At 37.8% G+C, this 13,956-nt stretch overlaps 1 protein-coding gene across 3 annotated transcripts in view; it reads left to right on the top strand.

Moving 5' to 3' along the window:
- The window catches only part of STAM2 (signal transducing adaptor molecule 2), a 44,228-nt gene that overhangs the window by 27,849 nt on the left and 2,423 nt on the right, over window positions 1-13,956 (top strand). For 2 of the 3 annotated variants that reach the window (XM_037027785.1, XM_037027783.1), the window contains 6 exons: window positions 1,133-1,227; window positions 7,144-7,226; window positions 7,366-7,453; window positions 8,410-8,464; window positions 10,934-11,087; window positions 13,594-13,763. In XM_037027785.1, coding sequence (XP_036883680.1) covers window positions 1,133-1,227; window positions 7,144-7,226; window positions 7,366-7,453; window positions 8,410-8,464; window positions 10,934-11,087; window positions 13,594-13,763 — 645 coding nt within the window. The remainder of the gene's footprint in view (window positions 1-1,132; window positions 1,228-7,143; window positions 7,227-7,365; window positions 7,454-8,409; window positions 8,465-10,933; window positions 11,088-13,593; window positions 13,764-13,956) is intronic. The other variant, XM_037027784.1, reaches the window with a different exon arrangement.

The raw sequence follows: 13,956 nt of genomic DNA, 5'->3' as shown, positions 1-13,956 counted from the left end.
GAATAAAAAAGAAAACTTGAAATAAAATAAGAACAAAATACAATAAAAAGAAATAAAAAGAAAAGGAAAAAATGAAATAAAAAGAACAAAAAACATGGAATAAAAAAACCCCATAAAAATATTAAAAGACAAATTTGAGAGAAGGTATTTTCATAATGAAGTTCAGACAAACAGTTGCTGCCCAGAATGCAGAAAGAACTCCTACAGATCCATGAAAAAGACAAAAGACCCAAGGGGAAAAAATGGACAGAAGACATGAACAAGGCAGTTTACAGAGAAGGCAATCCGAAAGGCTGACAGGCTGACAATCACATGGATACATGGGAAGTGCAGATGAGACATGATTTCTCTCCTGTCTGATACTAGGTGTTGCTTGGACAGTTAACCGACGTGAGGGCAAATGACATTCTGAATTGCTGCTTAGGGAAGGAGGGTAATGAATTGCCATGATCCCTTTAGGGAACATTTGACAATATCTAGTAAAATCAGAAATGCTTATATCTTGTGACCCAGCAAGTCCATGTTTGTGCATAAGCCTAGAGAATTGTTGCATGTGTGCCCCAGAATCTAGAGGGGTCATTACCGCAATCTTTATAGTGGTGAGAGACTGGAAGTTCCTAAATGTCCATGTGTATGGAGATAGATAAATCAGATATGCCCTATTTGTGTGATGGAACTTTGATTTAAAAAGGATAAACCTCTGAATCAGAGATCTGAAAGTATTAACATGTAAAATTAAAACGATCTGTAACTATTATCATCTAAATCTATAGAGTAGGCTTAAAGATACTTACAAATGAATAAAAAATACACTGGCAGCAAAGCTACATACTAGCATGGTGCGGTTGTTGATAGAGGGTTCTTCAGTGTTATCTGTAATCTTATTATTTTAAAAGCCTAGAATAAAATGTGACCAATTGCTAATTGGTTCTAAATGTAAGTATGAGTGTGGATTTGTTTTATTTGTGCTTTTCTATAGCTTTTGTTAAATTTAAGAACTACTTATAAATATAGTCACATGTGAACTAATATTTTTCAAAGTAGGCTAAATTTAGTTTTTATTTTAATTCATCTCGACACAAATGCACTAAAATGTATAGGAACAAATGACATTTTTGCACTGTATTTGCAGTGATGCCAACTGGTGGAAAGGAGAAAACCACAGAGGAGTAGGACTCTTCCCATCTAATTTTGTAACAACAAATTTAAACATGGAGTCTGAGGCAGGTAAGTTAAATCTTATGAAAGGTTAAGTTTATTAAAGTTTTTGTACTTGAATTTACAGTTTAATTTTGACTATAAAGTAAATTGGCATTTAACTCTTGTTTTAAAACATTTATAGGCGATACAATTTAACCAACTTTAAAAAAAAGATTTTATTTAGAGAGGAGAAGGGAGGGAAGGAGAGGGAATTATCAGTCTGTGGTTGCCTTTCCTGTGCCTTCTACTGGGGACCTGACCCGCAACCCAGGCATATGCCCTAGACTGGGAATCGAACTGGTGACCTTTTGATTCACAGGCAGGCACTCAGCCACTGAGCCACACCAGCCAGGGCCACTAGAACGTACTTCTTAACCAGATTAAGGGGTTAATTTATCCAGGTCAATTCCAAGAATTATTTTTTATCACAATATTTTAAATCCTTTGACAATTAACATACATAGTTACATGTAAGACATAAAATAATCTGTGATCAAGTAAATATTTAAATCAACCTAATTATGATTTAAGAGGCCATTTGTGTTTGTTGATTACAGAGGATGCTGGTTTTATTCATCACTGAACCACAGTATGAGAGGAGGGGCTATGGGGGTAGGGGCTGGTTGACAATTGCCATGCCAAATGTGATTACAGGAGTTAGAAGTACTCCTAAGCTTTAGACTTCTCCCTGCCTTGATTTGATCTTAGAGCACTGCAGACAATATTGAAGTAATGTAGTCAAGATAGTAGGTTCCCTCATTCAGTGTTGTAGCTACAGGCAGGTCCCCTCAGCTGCTGTCAGTCGTGCATAGAAAGTTTCTATTTGTTATGCCAGTGGGGAGGTGACCAGAGTTGAGTGTAAAGAACAGCTAATAATGATACGAATAATGGTGGTGAGCAGAAATAAAAGAGCTCAGTGGTGTTTGAGCCGTCATGTGTCAGGCATTTTGCCAAATCCTTTGCTTATACTATTTATATAATCTTCACAAGTCTGTGAGAATAGGTACTTTTCTTACTCCATTTTACAGGTGAGGAGACTGAGGCTGAGAGGTTATATGGCTACTAGGTGAAATAGATGGGATTCTAAAGTCAGCCAGTCGGTCTTTATAATGACTCATTGCAGGACATGGTGGTGGTAATCCTTACCAGTTCTGGAAGACTCAAGTCAAAAGCTCTGCATTTATATAACAGTGATTCTCAACCTTGTTCATTTCATGGCTCACATAAACTAATTACTGAAATTCTGTGGCACACACAAAATACAATACAGATTTTTTTGTCAATCTGACCAAAAAACAATTGGTGTAATTTGTTTATTTTTTAATTTTTTAAAAGCATTTGTTGATTTTTTTATTATAGTTCCACTTTTTCCCCCCTTTGTCCCCCCTCCATTGAGCAAACCCCACTCCCCCACGCAGTGCCCTCACCATTGTTCATATGCATGGGTCATGCATATAAGTTCTTCGACTACTCCACTTTCTATACAGTACTTTACATTCTCATGGCTATTCTGTAATTACCTAGTTGTACTTTTTAAACAAGATTTTATTTATGTATTTATGTATTTATTTATTTATTTATATTTCTGAGAAGGGAGAGAGAAAGAGAGGGAGAGAAATGTCAATGTATGGTTGTCTCTTACATATCCCTTACTGGGGACCAGCCAGGCCTACAACCCTGGTATGTGCCCTGGACTTAGAATCAAACCAGTGACCCTTTGGTTCTTGGGCCAGTGCTCAATCCACTGAGCCACATCAGCTATGGCCTTATCTGTAGTTCTTAATCCCCTCACCACTTCACCCATTCCCCTACAGCCCCCTCCCATTTGGTGGCCATCAAAATGCTCTCCTTATCCATGGTTCTGTCTCTTGTTCTTGTTTGCTTAGTTTATTTGTAGATTTGTTAATAGATATGTGTTTATTGCCATTTTATTGTTCATAGTTTCAATCTCCTTTTTCTTAAATAAGTCCTTTTAATATTTCATACAGTAATGGATTGGTGATGAAGAACTTTAGTTTTGTCTAGGAAGCTCTTTATTTCCGCTTCAGTTCTAAATGATATATTTCATGGGTGAAGCAGTCTTGGATGTAGGTCCTTGTTTTTCATGATTTTAGGTATTTCTTGCCAATCTCTTCTAGCCTGCAAAGTTTCTTTTGAGCCATCAGCTGACAGTCTAATGGGAATTTCACTGTAGGCAACTAACTGCTTTTCTCTTGCTGCTTTTGAGATTCCCTCTTGCCCTGGCTGGTGTGGCTCAGTGGTTGAGTGCTAGCCTGTGAAGCAAAATGTCACTGATTCAATTCCCAGTCTAGGGCACATGCCTGGGTTGTGGGCCAGCTTCCCATTAGGAGGCACACAAAAGGCAACCACAGATTGATATTTGTGTCCCTCTCTTAGTCCCTCCCTTCCCCTAAAAATAAATAAATAAAATATTTAAAAAAGAAGATCCTCTCTATCTTTCACCTATGATGTGTCTTGGAATGGGCTTGTTTGGGACTCTGTGCTTCCTGGACTTGCATGTCTACATCTTTCCCCAAATTAGGGGAGTTTTCTTCATTATTTTTTAAAATACATTTCCAATTTTTTGGTCTTTTGCTTCTCCTTCTGGCACCCCTGTGTTGCAAATTATGGAATGCTTAAAGTGGTCCTAGAGGCAGCTTATACTACCCTCAATTCTTTGGATTCTTTTTTCTTCTTGTTTTGCTTGATTGCTTTTTGTTTTCCCATGTTTCAAGCCATTGATTTGATTCTCAGCTTCATCCACTCTACTGTTGTTTCCCTCTAAATTGTTATTTCAATTAGTGTATCCTTCATTTCTGACTGGATCTTTTTTATGCTGTTGAGGTCCTAAGTTCCTTGAGCATCCTTGTAACCAGTATTTTGAACTCTGCATCTAATGGATTGCTTATCTCTACTTTGTTTAGCTCTTTTTCTGGAGTGGATTTCAAAGAAACATTTAGGCCATGTTTCTTTGTCTCTTCATTTTGCCAGCCTCCCTGTGTTTCTATGTATTAGGTAGAGCCGCTATGACTCCCTGTCTTGGTAGCATGGCCTAATGTGGTAGGTACCCTAGAGGGTCCAGTGACACAGCCTTCCCTATCACCGAAGCTAGGTACTCAAGGTGTACTCTTTGTGTGGGCTGAGTACACCCTCTTCTTATAGTTGAGACTTGTTTGCTGTTGTCAGGTCGTTGGGAGGGACTTATCCAGCCCAGTCAGCCACAAGGACTGGTTGTGACCACAACCACCAACCTCCGCCCACCATGGAAGATCAGCTGTGGAGGGGTAGGGTGATGGTGCTCCGATGTGGTCTATAGCTGTCCATTCGGAGCTCAGGCTCTGAGATTTTCTGGATGTTGCAGGCCGAGGTCAGCCCCTGCCTGTGTTCTTTCTGGGGCTACCCTGCCTGAGCTATAAAGCAGTCTGAGAGGTCTGCTACTTGTGCTGGACTCGGAGGTTCTCAGGCAAAGCCAAGCTGTAAACCTAGACTGGCTGCTGCTAATGCCAGGCCTGGGGCCACTTAGCAAGAGGAATGGGGGCTAGGGACTCACTGAGGCTGTCCATCACAGGTTTGAGAGGATTTAGGGAGTTGTGAGGCATGAGCCAAGACCAGCCATTCATATTGTTAATAGTTTGGGTTGACCTGTAAGTTGGGTGGGGTAGAGTCTCGGATCTTTAGGGCAGGGCAAACAGTGTTAGCCAGGTGGATGGAGTCTCAGATAGGGTTCCTACTTACCAGCTCTGTGGCTCTGTGTGGGACAGGATCAGAAATGGGACAGTGGCCTCTTTCTGCCTTTCTCTCTGGGAGAAAGCTGTTCTCCAGCTCTCGCCTTGATGTCAGACACTTCTGTTCCTCGCTGTATGTCACTGGGACTTTCAAGCTGCCACCCTGGTGCTGGAGCTCGGAGGGAGTGAGTTTGAGTAAGACTGTATGAGGGTTCCACATGCTGCTTGGGGCTCCAGCTGTTTCTTCCACCAACTCAATCCTCTCTGGTTTTTACAGCCAGAAGTTATAGGGACCTGTCTTGCTGCCACTGGAACCTGAGTGGGGAGCCCTGGTGTGGGTCTGGGATTCCTTGTTCCCAAGATATCCCTCCCCATTTCTAACTACTGTGTTTGGGTGTGGGACCAGTTCATTCTGTGCCTCTCCACCCCTCCTACCAGTGTGGATGGATGTGTTTTCTTTAATTCCACAGTTGTTGCATTTCCATTCAACTTGATTTCCAATGGTTGTGAGTCGTAGCTGTTCTCTAGTTTAGTTGTAATTTTGGTGTGGTCATGTGAGGAGGTGAGCCACATTTACCTGCTCCTTCCTCTTGACACGAAGTTGCCATTTATGTCTTTAACCACATTTCTGGTAATGACATTTGGGGCAGGGCACCTTTTGGAACCTGTGACACAGCACTAGAAACCACCCTCCTGCCTGGTATTTGAAATATTAGTAGGCATGATTGTTCAGACACTTGTGAACCCATCTAACTGTCCCACAGTCTGCATTTTTCCATTTTGTGACTAACGCTGTCAAATGGCTTGATGAATTCTACCTAGCATTTTTTTTATGTAGTCACAACAGGACAGAAGAACATTGAAATCAAGGTGGATACCTTACTGTCCACCATCCATGCCATGCTCAGGGTCACTTCCTGGTTTCCTTTTTTTATTCTTTCTGCCTGAAAGCTCTCTTGTGTGAGAGCTCTCTCTCTCTCTCTCTCCCTCACCTTTTACTTATATTCCTAGTACTCTTTCATGGTCAGAACAGTTCTTCCAAGAAGCCAGCACCCATCTTGTCTCCAATAATTCCAGGCATGCAAAGTTGCTATGTAAGGCATTTTGGCCCCTAACCTTCAGGTGCGTGGTGTATTACCTGTACACCCAGAATGAATCACACACTTGGGACATATTAGTTGGAGGAGTGAAAGTTAGTCTTCATCATGATCAGGCCCTAACCATAAGCTTCTTGAGGGAAGCTGCTAGTCTAACAATCACTCTCCTTTCTATTGAGGTAGAATTCATACCATATAAAATGAACTGCTTCAAAGTGAACAGATCGCTGCTTATAGTTCTTTTAAACTCTCACAGGCTGCATGGCTCACAACTGGGCATACAGAAATGCTCAAGTAGGCATTTGCTAACAATACCTATTGTAATAATCTATTGGTTTCCTCCATAATCATGCTGTGACTAATGACTAATTACCCAGATCCTTTGAAATGGATTTATAAACATTTATGGGAACTCTTAGGTTGTGGACTAAAGGAAGTTTTATTCTGAAAACATTAGACTCTTCTGTGCTGTTATTTAGGAGATAAAGAATTCTCCTGGGTGAACAAGAAAGTAGATTCACTTAGAAAGTGGATTCTAAGTGGAAAGTAATCCACTTAGAAAGTCGATTTCAACTTTCTCTGTGTGAAAAGTTTTTTGGGTTAATTGTTATCAAAGTTAGGTTTTGACTAACTATATTTTTTTGTTCATAGAGAAAATATATTTTTATAGCAAGGATAGACTGTTGAAGGAACTCATAGATTTAACTGGAATTAGCTAACTAGATCGTTAGCTAACCAGATAATGCTCTACTCTCTTCTGTATTTTCCACTCTAGTGGAAATACTTCGTTTTTCAGAAAATGCCCATAATAACTGTTCTCGTTAATATTGCTTGCTTGTTCCACCAGAGTGTAAGTTCTATCGGGGCAGGTGTTCTTATCTCTTTTACTCACTGCTATATTTCCAGTGCCTAGAACAATGTCTGGCGTGTTATAAGGGCAAATGAATATTTGTGGCATGAATGATGGAACATATGTAATGTTATTGATTATTAAATTGTGATGACTATACTATTTAAAGAGTTCCCTTTTTTCTTATGGATGATCATGGACTACTTGTAAATTAGTGACTAAAATACCAAAGTAAGTGCTGAGGAACTTAAAGTTGACTTTGTTTTCATAGCATCTGTGGACCATTTGAATGTAATTGGTGATGAGGAGGAAGAAATTAAGAAATCAGAGCCTGAGCCTGTTTATATAAATGAGGTAGAGTCCCTTTTTGTTTAATAGTTAAATGTTTAAGACTTTATAATGTATTATCCTTAAACGCTTGGAAAGAGTAATTTCCATATTCACCAAAATTAAAACTCGAGTGAGTTTTTGGCGTGTTCTATGATCTTTTCAGGAGAAGATGGATAGAGCCCTGCAGGTACTCCAGAGTATAGATCCAACTGATTCAAAACCAGACTCCCAAGACCTTTTGGACTTAGAAGGTACTTAGTGAATATTAGGGATTACTTTAATGTCCTTTAATATTTTAGCTATCTGTAATGTTGTAACTTTTCTTCTGCCTTATGTTTGCTTGTAGAGATTAGAAATATCTGGTGGCAATAGACTAGTATAGTTATGTAATAAACACATTATTTGGAAATTGTTATAAGATTGCCTGTCTTATTCAAGAAGAAAGTCTTTGTATATCTTTAAGCCCACTAATGAAATTGGCTGAACAGATTGGCAATCCAAAAAAGGACAGAATTAGAAATAATAGCCCATTAAATTGAGTCAAAATGTTAGAAATTCTTATTTCTCTCTTAATTTCTTGTAATTTTAAAGGTCAAAGTAATGTACGATCTGTGTTAACTCAGTAGCGCGGTCACTAGATGCATGCTGGTGTGTCTTTGGTTCCCAAGATATTTGAAACAAACAAAACAAATGCTTTTATGCCTGTTTTAAAAAAATCCTTTGGTAGAAAAATCTGTGATAAATGAATAAATCTTAAATCTTTTACTAGAAAGTTTAGTTATGAATATGGAATATTGTAGTGTTCATCATATCAGTGTTTACATTTGAAAATGCACATCTTTAATTTTGAAATGGCTTAAGTAAATGAAAATGTTCATATCTCATCCGAACGTAATAACATATCTTATACGCTGAGTCAAGTTCATTTTACTTAGCTAATAAGATTTTGTGGTAACTCCAAATTTCACAGTCTGTAAAACAGACTTTCAGAGAACACAGTGGGATTTCTGTTTGTTGACTTTGGTCACATACTAATACTGGTGCTGAATAGTGTTAAAATTAGGTCTTTTGTAGTCCTTTCTCTATCATAATCTTAGTTCTCTTTGTATTCATGGTGTTACATAGTGGTGCTCTGTTCTTAAAAATTGTTGAAATTGACTTAAACTGGTTTAATTTTAAAGAGTTAAAAATATTTTTATGTTTACAGGTATCTGCCAACAGATGGGTCCAATGATAGATGAAAAACTTGAAGAGATTGACAGGTGAGATTTTTTTTGTGTGCAGGAAATAAAAAGTACAGTTTTCCTATGTGACTTGTTTTGGGTAGAATTTCAGAGTAGGAAGCGTTTACGAATCTGTTCAATTTGTTGAAATTATCAGGTCCCCAAAGTCTTACAAACTAATAGGAAGGTGGTACTTGTTATTTTGGTAACATGTTTGTTTTGTTTTGTTTTGTTTTGTTGTTAATGGCAGTAGAGTGTATGTATGGCCCCAGACCCTTGCTCTTATGGTGCCAGTCTTCATTTTCTTACCTAGGCTGGAATCGGGGGGCAATGAGCGATGAAGAATAAATTTGTATAGAGTACAAAGTGAGAACAGAGATCTTAGGCAAGCATTGTCTTGCTATCTGATGAGAATTAGTATTTGTAAAACTTTCAAATGAGATTTGCCTTTTATTTATGAAGCTAAATCCAAAGCACACACCTTGTTTTTCTTCCTTGTGTTTCTGTTGGGCTTCTAATTTCCGTATCTCACCTCGTCTTACTCTTCCTTAGAATTTGTAACAGCACCGAAGGATAGACTAACAGGGTTTTCAAGCTTTTTACTTAGTTTTGGTCCATCTCCTCTTCCTCAGAACTGTCTATCTGAGGTCAGAAAGAAGCCATAGTGAATGGGAGACAGGGATGAGGCTTTAGTGTTCCACTGCATCGCTTTCTGGATTCTGTGGATGGAGCCACTGTGTGCGGCAGCGCAAGCAGGACAGGAACTACTTACCTGCCTTTCCAGGGAAGGGTAGTAGCAGCACTGTTTCTAGTCACTCAGGATTATAATTTTTGTTCCATTGGGCATTTGGAGTAAATTCTTTGTATTTTCTACAGAAATTAAAAATAAATCTCTGTTGCACTTAAATGATGGTGGTAGTCTTCTTACACTTTATTGTTCATATTTTGGAGCAGGCATTAACTGTCTACTTAAATGTCTTCTACTTTGGTTTCAGTGCAGGGATGTTAATGGTCAATGAATAATCAAACTGAGATCAGTAATAATCAATGAATAATCAATAAAATACATGCCTATGGCTATTCTTAGTCACAGTTTTGTTAGCATAGACACTCATATCTGAAGCTTCCTGTATGTTCAATATTTCTGAAAATTTGATATTTCTGAAAATAGAGTTTGACCTGCCTCACACAGTCACACATGCAAGAGGGGAAACAGCATGTTTTTGTTTTGTTTTCCAGATACAACATTCTAATAGAGGAAAGGTGACAAGTCCCCATAGGTCTCAGAACAGGTCATCTGTTTCACAGCACTGTGTATGGTTGCCTACCTCTGCCTCTTGTCTCTTGAGCCTCTTGCATATACAGAGAAAGAACTGCATTTAATAAACAGCCTTGTTGGATGCCTGAGGCCAGAAAAAGTGGCCATTTAGCTTTTATGAACCTTTCGGTTGCAAAGGGCGTTCTTTATTACCCCCAGAGGAACATGGAGGTGTACCAAATCCAGAAGGATTTGCTCTGGAGTTCCTTGGGCACATTTGAAAAGACTCTTACTTGGACTTGTTTTTACATAATAAGGTATCTGGTGTTACTCACTTTCTCAAAAGAAATCAGCCAATAAAAGCAGTAGATACTAATTTATATAGACAGTTTCATTTTCAAGAATAATTATTAAACATATTTTTCAGTTGATCTTTTCATGAATATAACCAAATGAAAGTAAGTGTGATTTTGTTTCTGAATGTGTTTTTTTTAGTCATACTGTATTTCACAGCAGGTTCTGGACCTAAGTATTTTCTTCTACAAAGATGTTTAGTTAAGGCCCGGACTGTTTCTGAATTGAAAATTTTTTCTTCTTTGTAATTGGGTTTCCAACAGAAATCTGTAACATATGGAACAAAATTCTCCCAGCACTGAAAATATGAATTGATTATATTTTGTGAGGTGGGGAAAGGATGTTCCCTAATTTTATGAAGTCATATTATCTAGTTATTATTAGAATTAAATAGTTCTGCCCTGGCTGGTGGCTTAGTGGATTGAGTGCCAGCCTGTGAACCAAAGAATTTCTGGTTCAGTTCCCAGTCAAGGCATGTGCCTGAGTTGCAGGCCAGGTCCCTAATTGAGGGCATGCAAGCGGCAACCACACATTGATGTTTCTCTCCCTCACTTTCTCCCTTCCTTCCCCTTTCTCTAAAAATAAATAAAATCTTTAAAAATAAAAAATATAGAATTAAATAATTTCCCCTCTGCTTTTCCCTTTGTGAATATTCTTTCATCATACAGGGTGGGGCAAAAGTAGGTTTGTAGTTGTGGATATATGAAATACAGCTTATTCTTGTATTAATTATTATATTATTTTTCCATATGAACAACTGTAAACCTACTTTGTCCTACCCTGTATATAAGGAACCATTTAAAATATGAATAGAAAATGTGTAAAAAATAATTTGTGTTGCTAAATACATACTTAAAAACTTTAAAGAGTATTTAAGCGCTTTTCTTCTGTGTTAGGAAGCATTCAGAATTGTCTGAATTGAACGTAAAAGTCTTGGAAGCTCTGGAACTGTATAACAAATTGGTGAATGAAGCACCAGTCTATTCAGTTTATTCAAAGCTCCATCCTCCAGCACATTACCCACCTCCATCAGCTGGGGTTCCAATGCAGGTGAGCATGGTTTCTGAGAACATTTTTCAAAATTAAAAAAAAATAATACCAGTAACACAGTTTTAAAGTATAGTATTAAAACTGCTACTTTAAATGATTCTAAAATTCAGTTTTGATAGAAAAATAGTGGCTAGCCCTGGCCCATGTGGCTCAGTTGGAGCATTGCTTTGTAAACTGAAAGGTCGTGGGTTTGATCCCTGGTCAGGACACATACTGAGGTTGTGGATTTGGTCCCTAGTCGGAGCATGTGCAAGAAGCAGCTGATTGATGTTTCTCTCTCTCTATTCTTCCTGTCCTTTTTCTCTAAAAATCAATAAGCATGTCCTCAGGTGAGGGGATATATATATATTATATATATATATATATATATATATATATATATATATATATAATATATACATAGTAAATGACTAGTGCTCACCAGGACAAATTAGATACTGGTATTGCCCAAATATACTTGAGTTCATTTTTAACATTAATAAAGTGACCATTGAATATACTTGGGGACTTCTGGTTCTTTATATATGCTTTTGTAAATATAAAGCATAAATCCTTTAAGTAAAGAGAAAAAAATAAATACACTTTTTATAAGTATAGAGTATAAACCCTTTGATTTAGGACACTGTGACATAGCTGATGCTGTTCCTATTGTTCATCAAGGAAGATTGAACATTCTGTTGAGAGTGTAATTATTAAAAGGCTTAGTTAATGAACTTTATTTGTTCTCAGATCATGTTTTCTATTTTCTTAGATGCATGACTTAAATTGTTAAAAATCCACGTATGATGAGGATATGATGCAAGTCCATTGATGCAGGTTCAACAGTAAGCTGTTCATGAACAGCATCTTTCCCCAAGATTTTACATCGTATCTGTTATTTCCAACAGAAACACTTATTTATCAGTGTCCAGTATTCTGAGGCCTTTTTCAAATTTTAGCCAGTTAGTGATTGAATTTGGAATGAGCTCTGATGAGCAAAATTCATGTTAACTTATGAAAACTGGTACGTAAAGGAGTGTGTGAAGGAGATAGCAAGGCGAGAGAATGTGGGCGCATAATCTTGATGACTTGACATAACATAATTGTTAAGTAGAAAAAGAATAGTTACCCTGGTAACTGTCACATCAGACAAGATGCATTTATCAAATATGCGATGCCCTGAACTTTTGAAAATAATAAAAGAGTCATTACAATTGAGGGTAGAAAGGGTTTCTGGGTGCAAAAGACATCTTCAGTTTATTCACTATTGCTCCTTTTTCGGAGAGTTCTTTGCTGCTGCTCTGAGAAGGGAACAAAGTAGAAGTGTTTATACCATTGTATGATAGAATTGGGTGTTTGCTTCTTTGTATGTCTGTAAAGGGTTGTCATCTTATGTCAGGTTTTTGTGTTTAGTTGCATACTATTTACAGTCTGAATTGTGCTAAGCACAACTCATTTACTTAAAATATTAGCTTTCTGTCATTTTGATTCCTCACTTCTTTCTACACTATTTAGTCATAACAGCATTTGAAATATTCAAAGTTTCTATTCTAATTTGGGGGGAAAAGCTTCTGTACTACAAAAAACTTGTAATAACATGTCATTAGTTGTATCTGTGAAGGCTACCAGAAACCTTCACTGCAGAAGAAGTCCATCCCCACAGTCTCAGCCTGTTGTAGGGAGTCCTTAATGTCTACTTAGAAAGTGACACGATTGCACTTACTATAGTTGATTTGGCATTTGTAGCATTCTAAATTTCCATGTCATTGGTTTTTGCTTAAAAAAATAGCTTTAAAACTAGAGTGATGATAGTTATGAGATACGATATTTATTAAACGTGCATTGTTTTGAATGCTACATTTGGTAGACAGATGGTAGGTCCTGTCCTTAAGGAGATGTTACCCTGAACATTAAGTGGGGCACATACAAATATCCAAAGAGACTTAGACCATTTTGCTATTTTGTGAAGATATATCTTCTCCTTTACCCCCCAAATTATTCCTTACTTTCGTCCAGTCTACCCTAAAGGCAGGAAGTAAAGGAGACATTGCCAGGAAGGACCTCTGCACCCTGCCGAATACTGCTTGTTCTTCAACTCACAGTCCTACGCTTCATTCTTAGGCAGGATTTGAATAAGTCATCCCGGAATGAGGGCAGAGATCATCACTCTGATGGCTGCCTTTCAAGGGAGTGTTTAGTTTTCTCTGGTTCTATAGCTGCACACATTGCTGAGTAGTGGACAACCTGGATGAACTCCAATCTGCTACTTAAAAATACACTACCTCCCTTCCTTTCAACCCCCTGCAAAATAAAAGAACAACCAAGTAAATAATAAATTTCCTTAGATTTGGCAGTGTGATTTGGAAGCTCTCTACTTTTTATACTAGGGCAAATGGATTGGTGAAACCAGATCGTTCTCCCAAGAAGTATAACATTTTATTTCATTTAACTCCTTTAAAGTTTTGAATATATTGTTAGGGAGATGTTTGGGAGTTCAGTGAGTCACCTTTTTCTCTTTGATTAATAGACATATCCAGTTCAATCACATGGTGGAAATTATATGGGTCAAAACGTTCACCAAGTTACTGTTGCCCAAAGCTACAGCCTAGGACCAGATCAGATTGGTCCACTCAGATCTCTGCCTCCAAATGTGAATTCTTCCGTGACAACTCAGCCTGTTCAAGCTCCATACTTAAGGTAAGTTTTTGGGAGCTGTGTTAAGTTTGTAATTGCATACATTAAATATTCAGAGACTTTCAGAATGAGAATACACAGATTCTTCTCTTTGTAATAATACTGCTATCCTTTACTATTGAGATGAAGTTTATAGCGCTGCCCATTTATAATCCCATGAAGTAAGAATTGTGCTGCTCTTAACTTTGCTACCCAT

Source organism: Sturnira hondurensis, unplaced genomic scaffold, assembly GCF_014824575.4.
Source record: "Sturnira hondurensis isolate 20B ecotype Veracruz unplaced genomic scaffold, ASM1482457v3 Scaffold0019428, whole genome shotgun sequence".
Taxonomy (NCBI): domain Eukaryota; kingdom Metazoa; phylum Chordata; class Mammalia; order Chiroptera; family Phyllostomidae; genus Sturnira; species Sturnira hondurensis.
Note: the sequence above shows the minus strand (reverse complement) of the source record. Positions and strands in the feature narration are given on the sequence as shown.